The 20,462-nt window shown below is 44.2% G+C and overlaps 2 protein-coding genes across 2 annotated transcripts in view; one reads left to right on the top strand and one right to left on the bottom strand.

Moving 5' to 3' along the window:
• The window catches only part of LOC143766484 (C-type lectin domain family 12 member A-like), a 43,784-nt gene extending 36,390 nt beyond the window's left edge, over positions 1-7,394 (bottom strand). Inside the window, exon 1 of the mRNA XM_077254198.1 lies at positions 7,307-7,394. Within this exon, the coding sequence (XP_077110313.1) occupies positions 7,307-7,394 (88 nt within the window). The remainder of the gene's footprint in view (positions 1-7,306) is intronic.
• Positions 7,395-8,721: 1,327 nt separating this feature from the next.
• LOC143766485 (olfactory receptor 5V1-like) lies at positions 8,722-20,213 on the top strand. The gene is made up of 2 exons (XM_077254199.1): positions 8,722-8,803; positions 19,246-20,213. The coding sequence occupies exons 1-2, from the start codon at positions 8,722-8,724 to the stop codon at positions 20,211-20,213; spliced, it is 1,050 nt and encodes a 349-aa protein (XP_077110314.1).
• The last annotated feature ends 249 nt before the right edge of the window (positions 20,214-20,462 follow it).

Below are 20,462 nucleotides of genomic sequence, written 5' to 3' on the forward strand. Positions count from 1 at the left end.
CCTGGGCTCCAACACCGCTAGTTGCCGTCCAGAAGTGCTGTCCGCACAGTCCCGACAGTCCCTCCTCTGTTATTGGGGTTCAGTAACGTCAGCTGTTCCCCTGCTGTGTGTGTGGCAATCCCTCCTACCTCCTCCACCTCCTCCTCCACCTGTCCCTGGGCTCCAACACCGCCAGTTGCCATCCAGAAGTGCTGTACGCACAGTCAACAGTCCCTCCTCTGTTATTGGGGTTCAGTAACGTCAGCTGTTCCCCTGCTGTGTGTGTGGCAATCCCTCCTACCTCCTCCACCTCCTCCTCCACCTGTCCCTGGGCTCCAACACCGCCAGTTGCCATCCAGAAGTGCTGTACGCACAGTCAACAGTCCCTCCTCTGTTATTGGGGTTCAGTAACGTCAGCTGTTCCCCTGCTGTGTGTGTGGTAATCCCTCCTACCTCCTCCTCCACCTGTCCCTGGGCTCCAACACCGCCAGTTGCCGTCCAGAAGTGCTGTACGCACAGTCAACAGTCCCTCCTCTGTTATTGGGGTTCAGTAACGTCAGCTGTTCCCCTGCTGTGTGTGTGGCAATCCCTCCTACCTCCTCCACCTCCTCCTCCACCTGTCCCTGGGCTCCAACACCGCCAGTTGCCGTCCAGAAGTGCTGTACGCACAGTCAACAGTCCCTCCTCTGTTATTGGGGTTCAGTAACGTCAGCTGTTCCCCTGCTGTGTGTGTGGCAATCCCTCCTACCTCCTCCACCTCCTCCTCCACCTGTCCCTGGGCTCCAACACCGCCAGTTGCCATCCAGAAGTGCTGTACGCACAGTCAACAGTCCCTCCTCTGTTATTGGGGTTCAGTAACGTCAGCTGTTCCCCTGCTGTGTGTGTGGCAATCCCTCCTACCTCCTCCACCTCCTCCTCCAATTGTCCCTGGGCTCCAACACCGCCAGTTGCCGTCCAGAAGTGCTGTACGCACAGAGCCAAACACCTCGCCAATGTGTTAGTGGGGTTCAGTAACGTCAGCTGTTCCCCTGCTGTGTATACGGCAACGTGTACTGCGACCACCACGCAGGCACAACAAGTTAAATTTAAGGGAACCTGTCCCCCCCCCCCCAGGCGTTTGTTACTGAAGGAGCCACCTTGTGCAGCAGTAATGATGCAAAGGGAAAAAGTGCCTCTTTTCGTGGTGCTCCTTGCACATGCTGAACCTAACACTTATGAAAAGTGTCCCCTCCTACCGTGATACAGTCCGGTAGGTGGAACTTTCCTTTGTGATGTGACGCAGCACAGCCGTCATTCTTACCCCCTTGGCGCCGTGCACCGCCTCCTCAGCGTTGTTTGAATCAGTCCCGGAGCCTGCGCTGTTAGGTTAGCCCTTGGCCATGCACACATTTTGCACTGCCCGTCTTCTGACATCATTTGGTGTCAGGCTGGCTGCGCCTGTGCGGCCGCGCTGGCCGAGATCCCGCCTCGTACTGTCTTCTGATTTCATCCCACTGGGGGCCTGAGATCCGTGGCCATGCGCAGTGCTTATCTGAACCTCCACCTCTCACTCATCTCCCTACGGCTTCTTCAGACTGTTCGGTGTCAGCTGGTCCCTAATAGCATGCCACGGCCGTGACACCGCACAGTCTTAAGAAGCCGTAGGGAGGGGAGTGAGAGGCGAGGATATGCACTGCGCATGGCCACGGATCTCAGGCCCCCAGTGGGATGAAATCAGAAGACAGTACGAGGCAGGATCTCGGCCAGCGCGGCCGCACAGGCGCAGCCAGCCTGACACCAAATGATGTCAGAAGACGGGCAGCGCAAAATGTGTGCATGGCCAAGGGCTAACCTAACAGCGCAGGCTCCGGGACTGATTCAAACAACGCTGAGGAAGCGGCGCACGGCGCCAAGGGGGTAAGAATGACGGCTGTGCTGCGTCACATCACAAAGGAAAGTTCCACCTACCGGACTGTATCATGGTAGGAGGGGACACTTTTCATAAGTGTTAGGTTCAGCATGTGCAAGGACCATAATTAAAAGAGCTAAGTTTACCTTTTCCAGCATTAGTGCTGTACACGATGGCTCTTTCAGCTACAAACGCCTGGGGGGGGGGGTTTAAAGTTTCCCTTTCAACTTGCTCCAGTGCAGGCTTCGGCCTACACTCTGCTCCCTCTCCTCCTCCTGCTGACCCTGGGCTCCAACACCGCCAGTTGGGGCCCGGTACTGCTAGCTGCACAGAGAAAAACACCAGCCAATGTGTCAGTGGGGTTCAGCACCGCCAGCTGTTCCCCTGCTGTGTAGCCGGCATCGTGTCCTGCAAAAGCCACGCAGACACAATAACTGAAATTGAAGGAAACCTGTCCCCCCTCCCCCAGGTGTTTCTACGTTTTACAGCCACCTTGTACGACAGTAATGCTGCATGTGTGCAAGGTGGCTCAGAAACTTATTCTCCTTGCCCATGGGGAACTGAACACGTCTAAAATGAGTCCTCTGCGACCATTAAAACGTCCCTCAGGTGTGATTTTCCTTTGTATTGACACGCAACAAGCTCCTTGGTAGCGCTGCCCGTCTTCTGGCATCATTGTTTGGCTGCCTGCGCCTCTGCGGCCGCCTTGCCCCACACAACGCCCCTTGGTGTCTTATTTATTTGGACTGCGAGGGTGTGATTGATGGGCATGAACGGTGCATTTCTTCGCCTGTCCCTCATCTCCTTCCGCCTTCTTCGGACTGTGCGGCTTCATGGCCGTGGCATGCGATAAGGGATCAGCTGACGCCGCATAGTCTGAAGCGGGTGTAAGGACCCGAGTGCGAGGGGCGAACATATGTGCTGCGCCAGGCCATGAATCCCAGCCCCGCAGTGTTTTAACAATGTTAAGACACTGCGGGGCTGGGATTCATGGTCATCGCAAACCGCACCGGCCGACATTACATGATGTCAGAGGATGGGCAGCGCTAACAGCGCAAGGCCAAGGGATAACACGACAGCGCAGACTCCTGTGCAACAAATAACGATGCTCAGGAGGCCGCGCCAAGCACCAAGGTGGCATTTTTGCCAGCTGTACTGCGTCTCTTTACGAAGGGAACTCACGCCTCAAAATCAGTTTGACTGTGTAAGGGCCTAAATGTTATACGTGTTCCTTTCAGCGTGTGCAAGGAGCAAAATTAAAAGAGCAACCTTTGACTTGTGCGGCATTACTGCTGCATAAGCTGTGGCTTTTCTACTTTGTAACACCTGAGTGGGGGTTAAAGGTTTACTTTAAAATTGGTTCAATTAGGCTTCGGCCTACACTCTGCTCCCCCTGCAGAGCCCTGGCTCCAACACCGCCAGTTGGGGCCCGGTACTGCTAGCTGCACAGAGAAAAACACCAGCCAAAGTGTCAGTGGGGTCCAGCACCGCCAGCTGTTCCCCTGCTGTGCAGCCGGCAATGTGTCCTGCGACCGCCACGCAGGCACAACAGACCCAAAGCTGCCGCCAGTGCAGGCTTCGGCCTACACTCCCCTCCCCCTTGCTCCTCCTCCTGCTCCTCCTCCTGCTGACCCCGGGCTCTAACACCGCCAGTTGGGGCCCGGTACTGCTAGCTGCACAGAGCCAAACACCAGCCAATGTGTCAGTGGGGTTCAGCACCGCCAGCTGTTCCCCTGCTGTGCAGCCGGCATCGTGTCCTGCAAAAGCCACGCAGACACAAGAACTGAAATTGAAGGGAACCTGTCCCCCCTCCCCCAGGCGTTTGTACGTTTTTAAGGCCACCTTGTACAGCGGTAATGCTGCATGTGTGCAAGGTGGCTCATAAACGTATTCTCCTCGCACATGTGGAACTGAAAACACGTCTAAAATGTGTCCTCTGTGTGACCGTTTAACCGTCCCGGTGGTGTGACTTTCCTTTGTAATGACACGCTGCAACCCCCTTGGTAGCGCTGCCCGTCTTCTGGCATCATTGTTTGGCTGCCTGCGCCTCTGCGGCCGCCCTGACCCACACAACGCCCCTCGGTGTCTTATTTCTTGGGACTGCGAGGGTGTGATTGATGGGCATGAGCGGTGCATATCTTCGCCTGTTGTCACTCATCTCCTTCCGCCTTCTTCAGACTGTGCGGCTTCATGGCCGCGGCATGCGATAAGGGATCAGCTGACGCCGCACAGTCTGAAGCGGGTGTAAGGACCCGAGTGCGAGAGGCGAACATATGTGCTGCGCCAGGCCATGAATCCCAGCCCCGCAGTGTTTTAACAATGTTAAGACACTGCGGGGCTGGGATTCATGGTCATCGCGAACCGCACCGGCCGACATTAAATGAGGTCAGAAGATGGGCAGCGCTAAGAGCGCTAGGCCGGGGGATAACACGACAGCGCAGACTCCTGTACAGCAAATAACAACGCTCAGGAGGCTGCACCCAGCACCAAGGTGGGATTCTTGACATCTGTGCTGCGTCTCATTACAAAGGGAACTCGCGCCTCCAACACAGTTTGACTGTATAAAGGGCTAAATGTTATACGTGTTTCATTCGGCGTGTGCAAGGAGCAAAATTAAAAGAGCAACCTTTGACTTGTGCGGCACTACTGCTGCATAAGCTGTGGCTCTTCTAGTTTGTAACCCCTGAGGGGGGGTTAAAGGTTACCTTTGAAATCGGTTCAAGTAGGCTTCGGCCTACACTCTGCTCCCCCTGCAGAGCCCGGGCTCCAACACCGCCAGTTGGGGCCCGGTACTGCTAGCTGCACAGAGCCAAACACCAGCCAATGTGTCAGTGGGGTTCAGCACCGCCAGCTGTTCCCCTGCTGTGCAGCCGGCAACGTGTCCTGCGACCGCCACGCAGGCACAACAGACCCAAAGCTGCCGCCAGTGCAGGCTTCGGCCTACACTCCCCTCCCCCTTGCTCCTCCTCCTGCTCCTCCTGCTGACCCCGGGCTCTAACACCGCCAGTTGGGGCCCGGTACTGCTAGCTGCACAGAGCCAAACACCAGCCAATGTGTCAGTGGAGTTCAGCACCGCCAGCTGTTCCCCTGCTGTGCAGCCGGCAACGTGTCCTGCAACTGCCACGCAGGCACAACAGACCCAAAGCTGCCGCCAGTGCAGGCTTCGGCCTACACTCTGCTCCATCTCCTCCTCCTGCTGACCCCGGGCTCTAACACCACCAGTTGGGGCCCGGTACTGCTAGCTGCAAAGAGAAAAACACCAGCCAATGTGTCAGTGGGGTTCAGCACCGCCAGCTGTTCCCCTGCTGTGCAGCCGGCATCGTGTCCTGCAAAAGCCACGCAGACACTTGCTCTTGTACCTTCTGCTCCCCATCCTGGTTCCAGTACCGTCAGCTGGTTCTGGGCAGAGCCTTTGGCTTAGGTGCCTCCCTCTGGGTATCCGAGTTCCACCAACGTCAGGTGGTCCTTGGTAGTGCTTTCAGGCATGGGTACCTCCTGCTTAGTAACCGGGTTCCAGTAACGTCAGCTGGTCCTCGGTAGTTCCATTGGCTCTTGGACCTTCGGCTACCCATCCGGGTTCCAGCACCGTCAGCTGGTTCTCGGCAGTGTCTTTTGCTCTTGTACCTTCTGCTCCCCATCCTGGTTCCAGTACCGTCAGCTGGTTCCGGGCAGAGCCTTTGGCTTAGGTGCCTCCCTCTGGGTATCCGAGTTCCACCAACGTCAGGTGGTCCTTGGTAGTGCTTTCAGGCACGGGTACCTCCTGCTTAGTAACCGGGTTCCAGTAACGTCAGCTGGTCCTCGGTAGTTCCATTGGCTCTTGGACCTTCGGGTAGCCATCCGAGTTCCAGTTCCATCAGCTGGTTCTCGGCATTTTCTCAGCCTTCTTGTACCTTCTGCTACATTTCCAAGTTCAAGAGACTAAACACGATGACCCGGAAGACCACCCCTAAGATGACGACGACACCAGAGACAACAACCACCGTGATGACGACGACCCTGGAGACGATGACCCTGAAGACCACCCCGATGACGACGACCCCGGAGACGACGACCCTGGAGACGACGACGACCTGGAAGACCGAGAAGCAGAAGAACAAGAGGCTGCAGAACAAAGAGCAGAAGAACATTAAGCATAACACTAAATATCAGAGCAAAAAATATTATCTAAATTATAAGCAGAAGAAGACTAAGCAGTGTATGGGGGTGAGTCCGTTCCTCCTCGTGGTGCCCCTGGATAAAGCCTGATGCTGCAGGCCAAACTGAACGTGGACAAATGTAACTCTTTTGTGACAGGCAGAACGGAAGGTGTAATCTTCAAACTTTTATAGATAACAACTACGGGAAAGCCTGTCACAAATAAGAATATGATGAAGAATTAGAATATGATGAAGATAATAGTAAAATAAAAAGAATATGAACAATGTAACCCAAAAAATAATAGGTAGAAGATGAAGAAGAAGATGAATAAGGTGAAGAAGTTGATGTCAAAGAAGCTGATGATGAGGATAATGAAGAAGAAAGTGTGGGAGAAGTAAAAAAGAAGGTGAAGGGCGTGGAAGTAGTGAAACATCAATATCTGACAAAATAAAATAAAAATTAACATAGTCAAAATCTTTCTACCGCCGAACGTCATAAAAAAAACAAAATCCTGCTATTCTATTACATTGGGCTAAACCTCTGTGCCTTTAATGTCTCTGCCACCTCCCCCAATACATCCTACATTATTCTTAGTTGTTTTCCTTCATGTAGAATTAACCTACAAGGAAAGAAAGGGTTTATTTTAATTCCGATATTTTCGTCCCATTGACTTGCATTGGGATCGGGTATCGGTATCGGATTAGATCCGATACTTTGACGGTATCGGCCGATACTTTCCGATACCGATACTTTCCGATATCGGAAGGTATCGCTCAACAATAGTCATGACTTCACGGTGTCCTGACTCTATATGAGAGATCCATGGAATTTAGCGAGAGTGGAGGTGACCTGAAGATGCCGCAAGGACTGGAAGGATGGTAGTAAGGAGAAGAGGGATCAGAGAGGTGAATGCCGCCTTTTTTTGATTTTACATTTATTATGCTCTGGGATCAGTGAGACCCCAAAGCATAATAAAGGATATTAAATTTACCAGTAATCAAATTTTCAAGGAAAATCAGTGTGAACAGGTGAAATTAAAATTTTGCCCGATCCTCTTATCTCTACATGACATCTAGTTTTAGTCAGACAAGATACAACAGGTCACAAAAATGTTTAAGTAAAATGTGTGACCTAAGTGTGTTTTCTTCAAGTAGTCTGGTGTGACAACACAATTACCATTCTGGTAATAATACCTTACAGCTCAGTACTATGGAGTGGAGGTGCAATAAATGAATAAATGGATATGTTATACGTATAGTACATATTCATGAGGCTTATAATTATATGATTTGGGGCACCTACCTTCTGTGTTCTTCTCTAATGTTCGACTAATAGACACACAGCTGGAATCATAAAACCTAAGGTCAGCATAGGTTACCTCTTCAGCCATCGGAAGAGGGAAATCAAGCGTTGTCTCAGATTTTTGGTGGAAGCGCTATATGTGCCTCCTAATGATATAAATAACTGTTAATACAGTCAAACTTCCTGATGACACATCTATCATGTCTTGTGGTAAGAGGTTTTCTGCTGAATAACAGACCAGATTTTATAAACTGCTTAGTTTACAGACAGAAATAAGCGTTTTTGACAAAATACAAAGGGATAGCTAAGATATTCGAGCCACAAGTAACTGTAGGTCCTTGTTCAAATATATTTTGAGGGGACAGCAGGTAGAAAGTTAAATAATAAAATAGAATCACATTTTCTGTGAAGTAAATTATAAAACATTTAACACCTGCAGCAAAAAAAAAAACACTTTTTAAACTACAGTATTATTGAAAGCATTTAGCTCTACACTGACAATGAAAATTTTGTCGCAGTTGCTTGATCGTAAATTAAAATAATTTTTATATTTTTTTAATAGAGGAAAAGGGAATTTTAGGAAAGGCAGTGTCAGGCGTATCATTGATGCAATGGCCCCAGAGATAAGGGGGCCCACTTCCACCTTTTCACCCTCAAAGCAGGTGAAATTTTGCATTATAATGAGCCTCTGGACTGTAAAGGGTCAATATAATGTACCTGCATAGGGGCACTTTTCAGTCTGTGTCCACCAGCGAGGAAGAGTTAATGCTATAAATTGATATAATCCAAGAGAGATATAAGCATACATATTTCTGTTCCTTAATTTTCCATTCTGCTTTTTGTTGAAGCTCTTCATATTGATTTAGCATTTATCAAATTTTGAAATTACAGTAATTGTAAAAACTTGTTCACAAAAATCCAACTTTTAAGACACAGTTCATATGGTAAGTGTCACACAGACAGCGTCTTTACAAAAAGTGCCACAGAATTGTTAAAGAATACAGAAACATAATACCTATGACACAAAGTGCCACATAGTGTTCCAGTAATGGACATGAAACGTCCACAACATATCTAAGATACATGCTACTGGTCTTTTCCAGCATCAATCTTGAGAGCCCGTTAGCTTTATGAAGGCAGGTGTGAGGTTATCATCTTGCTGGTCTGTGTCACCACGTCTAACCATAAAGCTGAAATCTCTGCTAATGTCAAATGTGAGAAGTATCAAGCATTATGGCTGATGTCCATTATGGCTATTTATCTTTAAAATGACAGTAAATGGAATCCGATTTTTTACTATAATGGCTTCTCCTGATTTCAAGTTTGCGACTTTTACCATAACAATCCTCAGGCCGCTCCACCAGCCCACAATGAAGCAGTATAGATAGGGTGAGGGTAGCAGATGAGCACATGACATGCTTATCACTGGTATTGAGAGGTTGAAGCCGACACTTGACCAAGAGGAACCTTACCCCATATTTAGAGATAATATAATTGGTAGGATCAAAAGCCCTGTATGCTATGGGATTAAATGTGTGTTGCAGATAGAATTGATGGCTTGTAAACTAAGCAAAAAATTGCAGTGACAAAAAAGATGAGATTTTTTGTGGGAAGAAACTACACAGAGTAGCCCAAAGTGTAGCCTGAGCAATTGAGAAGACAAGTAAAAAGTCCTGAAGAAGTCCAACCCATCATAAGAGGTCAGCACCAGAGTGTGGCATGAAAAAAAGGAAAGTTCTGCACACCGGGGTGGGGTTAGTGAGCTATCAGTCCAAATTTGGTTGGAGCAGCATCAATGTCCATTCAGTAAATCTGTGAGCATCAGCGTGTCACCAAAGCTCCTGAAATCATCACATAAAATGGAGTGTACAGTGAGGAGTGTGATCTTTCTGCAGTGGAGAAGCTCCAGGAGCAGTTTGGGGCTTTATGCCTGTAATGTAAGCCTGCAAGGAAGTAGCCAACAATTGCCATGCCACCATGAAGAGGTTACTCCTGAAAGACACACCATGGAAGTGGAGATTGAATCTGAGTAATAAAAGGAAACAGAAGGTCCAAGAGACTTTGCAGAAGTATCAATAAACACTAACCAAGTGGTAGCACAAATAGCTGCCATGTCGCAAGAGGATATAGCACTGGTTGCAATAGCTGAGCAGGCCATGTGGCATAGCATTACAGATGCACGAAAAGCATCAGCTGTAGGGGAGAAGTAGGAGGCAGAATGTCAGATTGGCCAATGGATAGCAAGGGTAGTAGAGAATAAAAGAAAAAAATTGACAAGTATGCCAAACACTGCATGGTCAGTCTCGATGCTGCAGAGAGAGAACTAACCTGCAGCCAAGTTCTGAGCTATGCAGCAGCCTAGAGGTACGGCTTTTTATAGGAAGAGCGAAGTTGGCAGAATGTGTTTGTGATCAAGCAGTCTACAACTATCTACTCTTTATGAACATCTTCACAACCTTCACCTTGGCAATCTGTTAAAGTCGCTAGTAGACAGTGACTGTGTCCCAACTCCCGCTTTGTTGGCATATGGATCACAAGGAGTGGGAGAACAGGTCCAATGATACAATCTGTGATACTTTAGTATTGCTTTTTGGTTGTATTGAATACCAGAAGGGTATCAATATGGTATCCTTCAGGAAGAGGAGCTGGTGGCATGGGCACATGCAAGACCTTCAGTGATAGCTGTGAGTTCAGTGTCAAACTAAATTCCAGTTCTTTCTCCTCACTCCACCCGTCCACATAGAATCTTATCATTTGGTCTTACCGCACCTGCGTAGTCGCCATCTTTACTTGGGCCCGCTGCACCATGATAGTGCACTTGATTTGAGGCCTAGACAGGTAAGAACCTTTGCCTGTTTCTCTGTTTTTATAGAATCTTATCTGTAGTAGCAGCCATCTCCTGTCTCAATAATGGGAAAGCCTGTCTTCAATGAATACAGATTTTACCTTGAGAATTTTGATAATGACTGATCAATTCTTGCATAGAAAGAAGCAGATTTTTTATAAGATACAGTGGGGATGGAAAGTAATCAGGCCCCTTTAAATTTGTCACTTTTTGTTTCATTGCAGCCATTTAGTAAATTCAAAAAATATCCTTTTTTCTCATTAATGTACACTCTGTACCCCATTTTGACTGAAAAAACCAAGTGTAGCAATTTTTGCAAATTTATTAAAAAAAAAAGCTGAAATATCACATGGTCATAAGTATTCAGACCCTTTGCTCAGTATTGAGTAGAAGCACTATTTTGAGCTAGTACAGCCAGTAGTGTTTTTGGGAATGATCCAACAGTTTTTCATAATGGATTTGGGGATCCTCTGCCATTTTTCCTTGCAGACAGGTTGGATGGTGAACGTTGGTGGACAGCCATTTTCAGGTCTCTCCAGAGATACTCAATTGGGTTGGCTGGGCCAGTCAAGAATGGTCACAGAGTTGTTCTGAAGCCACTCCTTTGTTATTGTAGCTGTGCGCTTAGGGTCATTGTCTTGTTGGAAGGTGAGCCTTTGGCCAAGTCTAAGGTCTAAAGCACTCTGGAAGAGGTTTTCATCCAGGATATCTCTGTACTTGGCCGCATTCATGTTTCCTTCAATGACAACTGGTTGTCCTGTCCCTGTAGCTGAAAAACAACTCCATAGCCTGATGCTGCCTCCACCATCTTTCACTGTTGGGATTGTATTGGGTAGATGATGACCAGTGCCTGGTTTTCTCCACACATACTGCTTAGAATTATCACCAGAAAGGTCTATCTTCGTCTCATCAAATCAGAGAATCTTATTTCTCATAGTCTGGGAGTCCTTCATGTGTTTTTTAGCAAACTCTATGTGGGCTTTCATATGTCTTGCACTGAGGAGAGGCTTCAATCGGGCCATTCAGCCTTAAAGGTCAGACTGGTGGAGGGCTGCAGAGATAGTTGACTTTGTAGAACTTTCTCCCATCTCCCTACTGCATCTCTGGAGCTCAGCCACAGTGATCTTGGGGTTCTTCTTTACCTCTCTCACCAAGGTTCTTCTTCCACAATTGCTCAGTTTGGCCGGATGGCCAGGTCTAGGAAGACTTCTAGTGGTCCCAAACTTCTTCTATTTAAGGATTATGGAGGCCACTGTGCTCTTAGGAACCTTGAGTACTGCATAAATTCTGTTGTAACCTTGGCCAGATCTGTGCCTTGCCCCAATTCTGTCTCTGAGCTCCTGGGCCAGATCCTTTGACCTCATGATTCTCACACGGTCTAACATGCACTGTGAGCTGTGAGGTCTTATATAGACAGGTGTGTGCCTTTCCAAATCAATTCCTATCAGTTTATTTAAACACAGCTTGGCTCCATTGAAAGAGTAGAACCATCTCAAGGAGGATCACAAAGAAATAGACAGCATGTGACTTAAATACGAGTGTCTCAGCAAAGGGTCTGAATACTTATGACCATGTGATATTTCAGCTTTTCTTTTTATTAAATTTGCAAAAATTTCTACAATTCTTTTTTTTTCCAGTCAATATGAAGTGCAGATTGTACATTAATGTGAAAAAAATGAACTTTTTGAGATTTACCAAATGGCTGCAATGAAACAAAGAGTGAAAATTTCAAAGGGGTCTGAATACTTTCCGTACTCACCGTATATATATATATATATATATATATATATATATATATAAATATATGTATATATATATATACATACTGTACATGCACATTCTGAGGCACTTCCTTTTACAATATGCTACCAGTGTTCCCACATTTCTCCTCTGCAAGACGCAATTGTGCCAACTATGCTAACTGTAACGCTGGCGGACCTTCTAGCTGATGGTCAATTCCGTGTCCCTGGACAATGAAGATAAATAGGGATCCTGACTGGGTGTGTATGCTATTACCTTAACGACACACCAATGCAGACTGCATGCTGCTGCTTGATATGGCAGTCCATAGAGTTGTATGAGGCAGACCAGAGTGCAGAAAATTATTTTTCTTTACTAAGCAAACTGGTGAAACGTATATACATCAGATAGCAGGCATGGCACTTAGAGAATACATCTTTTGCACAATCCAGAGGCAGGAACTTAATGTTTACACATGGAGATACATTTCTTCCATTACATGTTGGACTAAATATGAAAATTGTCATTTCAAAGAAAAAGAATACTTGAACTCTTGTGCCACCTATTGGAAGTAGCAATCCTAAAAGTCACTATGGAGCCTTGCCATATGACATAGTATAAAAGCTAAACCAGAAATGCTAGCACAGGCTTCCTGTATCCATTGTTTCAGATGCTGAGGTAATCTGAAGGCAATTGTCCATGCTGTGAAGATATGAGATGTGCAGCATCTGAAACAACAGCCTGTGCTAACATGTCTTCTGCGGTGTTGCTATCAGTGTGTCAAGAGTGGGAGAAGAGGGTTGCATTGACAATCCAACACAATGGGCAGCACTTTGAACACATTTTATAAGTGATCATAAACTTGTAAATAACTCATGAAAAAAGTTATGTTAAAACCAAACACACCATTGTTTTTCTTGCGAAATTCTCAATACGTTTGATGTGTCACATGACCCTCTTCCCATTGGAAAAATAAAGTTGGATCCAGAATGGCCGACTTCAAAATGGCCGGCATGGTCACCACACATTTTGAAAAGTTTTCCTCCTCCTCCCATATACTAATGTGCCACAAACAGGAAGTTGACATCACCAATCATTCCCATTTTATTTAGGTGTATCCATATAAATGGCCCACCCAGTATAATATAACTGAAGTATAACCTATTTTCATTAATTACTAGTAGCAGTTTATTCTATCTAAAAACAAGTCATAATCTATGTGATATTCTAGAATGTATGTTATATGTAGGTACAGTATATTCAAAAGTAGATGTTGAATGAGAGGTTGTGTGTCCACTTATAAATATCGATCATGCATGCTAAACTCATACATTGCAAATCCTTTTTGGACTATATATATACATATATTGTATATATTGTATATTGTATCAGTATCCCACACATTCCACCAGATAATTTGACCTAATTTTGCTATGATAAAAAAAAATGTTTTCAGTAAGTCTTTAACTGCCCCCTAGAGATGGGATAGTGGTAATGCATGTCTTTATATATTATTTTGCCAAGATTTGATAGAAAAAAACGTAATTCCTCAGTGCTCTTTCATCTTTTTTAAAGTAATTGACCAGTATAAACCTTGTCTAGCACTAAGGTAAAGAAGCTGACTCTATGTACACTTAATTCTTATTGTTCAGAGCAGTACTGAAGAGTCTTCTACAATCTAGTTATAATAGAGAATATTTTACAAAATTCATGTTTTACTGTACTGTATATGTTGTCCGTCTTGTTAGGGTGATCTGGAGTAGCAAAGACCAGTTGGTCACTATAAAAGAAACAATGAGAACAATAGTAATAGAAAGGTATTGAAAACACCAAATATATAAGAAAGGTTTACAATAAAGAATCTTATATAGTATATACCAAAAACTTAAAAATCCCTTTGAGATTTTAAGTTTTTTTTAAAGTTTCTGTTTGTTTGCTTTTCTCATTTACTTGTGTGTAGTTTTCCAACAGAGACACCAACAAAGTAGAAATATTAATTCAGAGGGGACTTGCTTAGCTATAAATTAGGTTGTCTTCTGAAAATCATAACCGGATGCTAAAGGAATGTGTGAAGGTAATATGATTAGTATTTGTCATATATATCTAACTGGGGCAAAAGTGATTTTTTTTTTTTTTTTTGGGGGGGGGCTCTAGAATGAATTGTCTTTTGTGTTTTTTTTGTTGTGATGTCTTACTATTGTTGATACGTCTAACTGTTTTTATTGAAATAAAGCCTGTTTTTTTGCCTTCTTTACACATGTTTGTACAAGTATTGCATCTATTAGAGAATATGATAGCTAATATTGTGGCACACATAGCGCCTATGGTCTATAATAAAGACTCATAATGATTCTGGGGGAATTGTCACATGCCCAAACTTTTCCTCTTGATTTAACAGGTTAATTACAGAAGGGAAGTAAAGATTTTATAGCTGGCAAAGTTTAGTCTAAATTGCTCTGACTTTGTACTCAGGAAAGCCATGCCATCTTCCCAGTAGCCTGGCTAAATGTGAGAGGACTGAACATACTTAAAGGCTCAGACCTGTCCTGCACTGTGTTATCGTTGCCTGCCGACTAGTGGGTACCAATGTTTTGTCCAAAAAAGACCATTTCACCTACATGAGAATATCACCATTACTGCAGTAGAGCCAGGATTGCCCTAAAAGGCTTAGACTATGCTCACATATAGTTTGGCCTTACAATCAGAAGTTTTGTGGGGGCTAATGTCTGCACCTCCACAAAACGGAATTCGGCAATGTGTGCTGACAGGACCATAGACTATAATGGTGCAAATGGAGTCACCGTGTGTATAATTTTTGGTCATATACGCCAAGTTGAAGCGGGCAGCAAGATGTAGTTGACCATGTCTTGCTGCCTGTTACCAATTGGCATATATAGTCAAAAATTATGCAGAGGTTAAAAAATAAAAACTCAAAGCATATTGGCACTGCTAATCCCAAAGGAGCTGGTGGTAGTGGTCATTGTGTATAGGGAAAGGAAGGAAAAACGGTGGTGCACTGATTCTCATGAAAAAACATGTAGGATATTGAAAATTTGCAAGGTAGAGAAGGCACTCATCATCTAAAAAACTTTTCTTTAGTACGTTATAAGAAAAACAGTAGAAAGCGGCTTGGCAGGGCAAGGATCCGGAGTTTAAACTGGCATCTCCTGAGTGACTTTATGTAATTATATCTGCATCATCATTATATTGAAAGAACCTGCCAATCTGGAAACATGGTGCATGTTGACACTTAAAGCCGCCGGGAAAGGTCAGAGAGGCCCAGCACCTGCGCACTGCAGTACTTTGCTCTGCACTCAACAGGGCAGACAAAGTAGGCCTGTGCTGGAGCTGCAGCATGAAGACAAGAAGAGGACATCATCGTAAGAAGATGGGAGGCCCCGGACCGGACCGCTACGCCCATCGGACCAGAACTGTACCAGGACCACCCCTGGGTGAGTATAATCTAACCTCTTTTTCTCATCTTTCAGGATACATCGGGGGCTTATCTACAGCATTACAGAATGCTATAGATAAGCCCCTGATGCCGGTGGGCTTAGCTCACCTTCAATTTTGGGGGTGACAGGTTCCCTTTAACTAATCTGTTTCCCTAATGATTGATTTGGAGGAAAAATAGCATATAACAAATAAGTACATATAGCAGAATATTAATCATAAAAATATGCTCCAATAATCCTTATTGGTTCTCAAGATCCATTTAGCTTCACATTTCTATAGCACTTCATTTCCATCCCCACCCCTAGGAGACATATCTACAATTTAAATTCTGGCAAACCTGAGAACTTTAGGATTAGCCATGTGCATTTCCTTCATATGTGTTATCAACCTAGGTAATCCTATTTAGAGTAAAATAGATCTAAAATGTTCTCCAAAATGTGTTTGCATGCTTCTTATAATCTTAGCTAATGTAAAAAGCCACAATGGCATGTTATCATATGTCTATACATTAGACTACTACTAGGATTATAACAAAATTAGCAAATACCCTGCAGTAAGTAAATAAATACTGTATTTTTTGGACTATAAGACTCACAGGACCATAAGACACACCTAGGTTTTAGAGGAGGAAATTAGGAAAAAAAAATTGAAGCAAAAATTGTGGTCAATTCTTTACTTAATATCCCCTATCCTGGTATATATGGTCCCCTCATCCCCATCCTGATACACATGGCCCCCTCATCCCTATCCTGGTATGCATGGCCCCCTCATACCTATCCTGGTATGTATGCATCCCTCATCCCTAATCTGGTGTACATGTCCCCTTATCCCTAACCTGGTATGCATGGCCCTCATCCCCATCCTGGCAGGAATGGTCACCCTCATCCCTATCCTGGTATACAGGGCCCCCATCTTATCCTAGTATGCATGGCTCCATCCCTATCCTGGAATGCAGGGCCCCATCCTTAATGCCTTTCTGTCCTTGGACAGAATAGTACGTCCAAGGAGAGAACCCTCGCTTTGATGCGGGCTCCGGCGGTAAGCCCGCAATCAAAGCCAGGACATGTCATCTGTTTTGAACAGCCATTGGGCAAGAAATACACACTCCGCTGACCCCTGTCATATGATCGGTGGTCATCAGCGCATCGGCATAATAACCAGAGGTCTCCTGCACACCTCTATGGTTGTTGATGCCGGATTACTATGAGCGCCACCCTGTGGACGGCGCTCATAGCAATGCTGTAATTCAGCTACATAGGAGCAATTTGAGCATCGCTCCTATGTAGCAGAGGTGATCGAGTTATGGCAGCTTCTAGCCTCCAATAGAGGCTATTGAAGCATGCCAATATAAAAAAAGTTTTAATATGAAAAAGATAGAAAAGTTTAAATCACCCCCCTTTCGCCCCATTCAAAACAAAACAATAAAAAAAATCAAACCTACACATATTTGGTATCGCCGGGTTCAGAATCGCCTTATCTATCAATAAAAAAAAGGATTAACCTGATCGCTTAACGGCCTAGTGAGAAAAAAGTCAAAACGCCAGAATTAAGTTTTTTGGTCACTGCAACATTGCATTAAAATGCAATAACGGGCAATCAAAAGAATATATCTGCCCCAAAATGGTATCATTAAAAATATCAGTTCAACACGCAAAAAATAAGCCCTTACCCAACTTCAGATCATGAAAAATGGAGACGCTACAGGTATCGGAAAATGGAGCATTTTTGTTTTCTTTAACAAAATTTGGAATTATTTTTCTCCACATAGATAAAAAAGAATCTAGGCATGTTTGGAGTCTATGAACTCGTAGTGACCTGGAGAATCATAATATCAGGTCATTTTTTGCATGTAGTAAAGCTAGCAAGAAAGCCAAACAAAAAACAAGTGTGAGATTGCACTTTTTTTGCAATTTCACCACACTTGGAATTTTTTTCCTGTTTTTAAGTCCTCCACATGCAAAAACAAATGATGCCGTTCAAAAGTGCAACTCATCCAGCAAAAAATAAGCCCTTACATGGCCATATTGATGGAAAAATAACAAAGTTATGGCTCTGGGAAGAAGGGGAGCAAAAAAGGAAAAGGCAAAACCGAAAAAAGCTAGGGTCATTAAGGGGTTAATGTGTATGATTGGCCCCCATACCGTTCCTGGTATGCATGACCCCATCCAAAAACATTTAAAAAAACAAACCATTACACTTATCTTCCCTGCGCTCCCTCACAGCATATTGTTCCGATGCCAGTAGCTGCTTTATGCTTGTAAACACCGAATGGTAGGGACGTCATGCGCTGCTTGCAAGCCGAAGGGCAGCTGCTGGAATACTCACTGCTCTGCATACTGGGACTGTATGCGTGGAGGGCAGTGAGTATTCATTGATCTTTAATAGTGAGCACAGTTTTAGCCGGAGACTTCCTGCAGCTGTCGGCGGTCACTTGTGCCGCTACTAAAGAGAATGAATATTCACTGCATTCCACATCCATGGGAGCCAGACCCGGTACATCTGGACTATAAGACGCCCCACCCATTTTCCTCCACATTTTTGGAGGAAAAAAGTGTGTCTTATAGTTCATAAAATGCGATAAGTAATTAAGTAGTAATAGTACATGTAAGTAACATAGGGTACTTAGTTAACATTATTTTGTTAAAAAAGCATAAAAGCCATCCATTCAGGATGGTCTTATCTCTGATGTTAAAACCTCACCTTATGTCAGCCATCCTCACCTCAATGTAGATGGGGCAGAGCAAGCCCCTATCCCGACTGTTCAGACGCCTGCCCAAGGGAAACTATATAGAGGAAATACCTAGCTCAGAAAGGGGGACACGGCCCTGTTTATACATAGTACAAGAAGCTACCAAAGGAATGCTTACTTATTTACTTGCTACATGGTATACACTCATTTCGTTTTTATCTTAGGTTTTGCCTGTTAAATGGCCACAGTGTAGAATGTGCTGTTACACATTGCAAATATATCCACTCATATTGCGGCTCTTTTTTTGTTTTTATGTAGTCTTTTCTTATACTTTGTACAATCAGCCGTGTGACTCCCAAATCTTGAGCTCGGTATCTCATATAGCTTTCCATGGGTAGGAGTCTGAACAGTCGGGCATGGGCCCTGCTCTGTGCCCATTTATTTTGAGGTCAGCTGGAACAAAGTGAGGTTCTAATACTGGAGATAGAATCGCTCCAATTGGGTACACCTTGTCGCGGTGAAATGTTTTTTATGATTTTTTTTATCAAAATAGCGTTAACTAAGTACCCTATGTTATTTATATGAAATATTACTATTTTCTTATTTAGTTACTATGGGGTATATGCTCATTTTGTTTTTCTCTTAGGTTTTGTCTGTTAAATGGCCACAGTGTGAACGTGCTCCAACACATTGCACTTATACTAACTCATACTCATTTCTGTGGTTTTAATATGCTTTAGATATTAGGGCATTAGGGCATTTCATTCACTGTTCTCTATTTCTTGAAACTCATCTACTGCTCATCTTGCAACTTGTAGGCACTTCAAGTATCTCTAAACAAGTTTGATAATATTGATAAAAATTCCTTTGTATATTATGCATTTTTATGCAGTAGTATTCTTATAGTCTGACTTTTTTTGCTCATTATTATAGAATTTCACAAGGAAGTCTCTAACAGTTAATCAGGGCTTCCAATTAGAACCCAAATGAGCTGTCATTTGGGTATGCGATAGTTGGACAGCCAGTTGAATAGCTGCCATGTAATACTATGGTACATGTTGGCCTCAAAAGAAGAATCCCCTAATTCCTTTTAATCACAATTCCTGGATTGTCTAAACTGGACAATCTCAATAACTACATAATCTAAATATAAAATCTTTAAGGATAACGTTAGAACATAATCATTTTCATATCTTTTTCATTTATAAGAAACTACTGAAATACCTAGCACTGATGAAAATGGCGGAAATGGAACTTGTGCAAATGCGTTAGTCATTTTGGGATTCAGCTATTACTGTGGATACAAGCTCATCTTCATCACGTTATTTTCTGTGGCCTACCTGCAGATCATTATGGCCAATATGCTGATAATTAGTCTTGGGTGTTCTTGTCACCATCTCCAGAAACCTATGTTTTTCTTTCTTATGAACATGTCAGCTGCTGACATTTGCTTTATTTCAGTCACCATGCCTTGGATCATCATATCTATCTTATTGAACATCAGGGCTATAACCCTAACAGTTTGTGCCATACAAATGTATTGTTTCCTTGCTTTCACAAGCTCGGAATTTTTCCTGCTCTCCGCAATGGCATATGATCGCTATGTAGCCATCTGTGACCCGCTACATTACAACCTCATCATGAACAAGAGATTTTGTGCTGTTTTTGCTGCTGGTTGTTGGTTACTTGGTTTTATGGATACGTTTCCTCATGCCTGGTTTATCCTCCGGGCGTGCTACTGCAAATCTAAAAGACTTAATCATTTCTTTTGTGACTTAACTGCTCTACTAAAAATGTCTTGCTCTGAAACTCAAAGTATAGAAAGGATTACGTATGTTGAAGGAGCATTTTTAGGATTTGGTCCTTTTATGCTTACTTTGACCTCTTATGTTTTTATTATTAATTCCATCTTGAAAATTAAGTCTACAGAAGGAAGATCTAAGGCCTTTTCCACCTGTTCTTCTCACCTAATAATTGTGGTAATATTTTACGGGACAACCTTAAGCATGTACATGCGTCCTACTTCTACATTTTCATTAGAAATCAACAAGATTATCACTCTCATTTATGTAATCATTATTCCTTTATTAAATCCTATAATTTATAGTCTGAGGAATAGAGAACTAAGGCAAGCTTTTAAAATGGTGTTCCACATAGATATATTTCGGAAGAAGTAATAGCAGGACTAGCTTCATGTTACACTTCATCCCACAGCAATCTAATGAGAGTGGGTTATTGCGCAGTCCCTCATCTGCAGTCTTACAGATAACCAAATCACCATGAGTTCCAAAAAAACAGTAAGGGTACCTTCACATTTAGCGACGCTGCAGCGATCTAGACAACGATGTCGATCGCTGCAGCGTCGCTGTGTGGTCGCTGGAGAGCTGTCACACAGACAGCTCTCCAGCGACCAACGATGCCGAAGT

Source organism: Ranitomeya variabilis, chromosome 4 (assembly GCF_051348905.1).
Source record: "Ranitomeya variabilis isolate aRanVar5 chromosome 4, aRanVar5.hap1, whole genome shotgun sequence".
NCBI classification, from domain to species: Eukaryota; Metazoa; Chordata; class Amphibia; order Anura; family Dendrobatidae; genus Ranitomeya; species Ranitomeya variabilis.

Bases quoted from the DNA above. Each gene is read 5' to 3' on its own strand.
- LOC143766485 (XM_077254199.1), top strand. From the start codon at position 8,722: ATGCTTATCACTGGTATTGAGAGGTTGAAGCCGACACTTGACCAAGAG. The intron at 8,804-19,245 runs GTAGGATCAAAA...TTCATTTATAAG, and splicing joins ATTTAGAGATAATATAATTG to AAACTACTGAAATACCTAGC.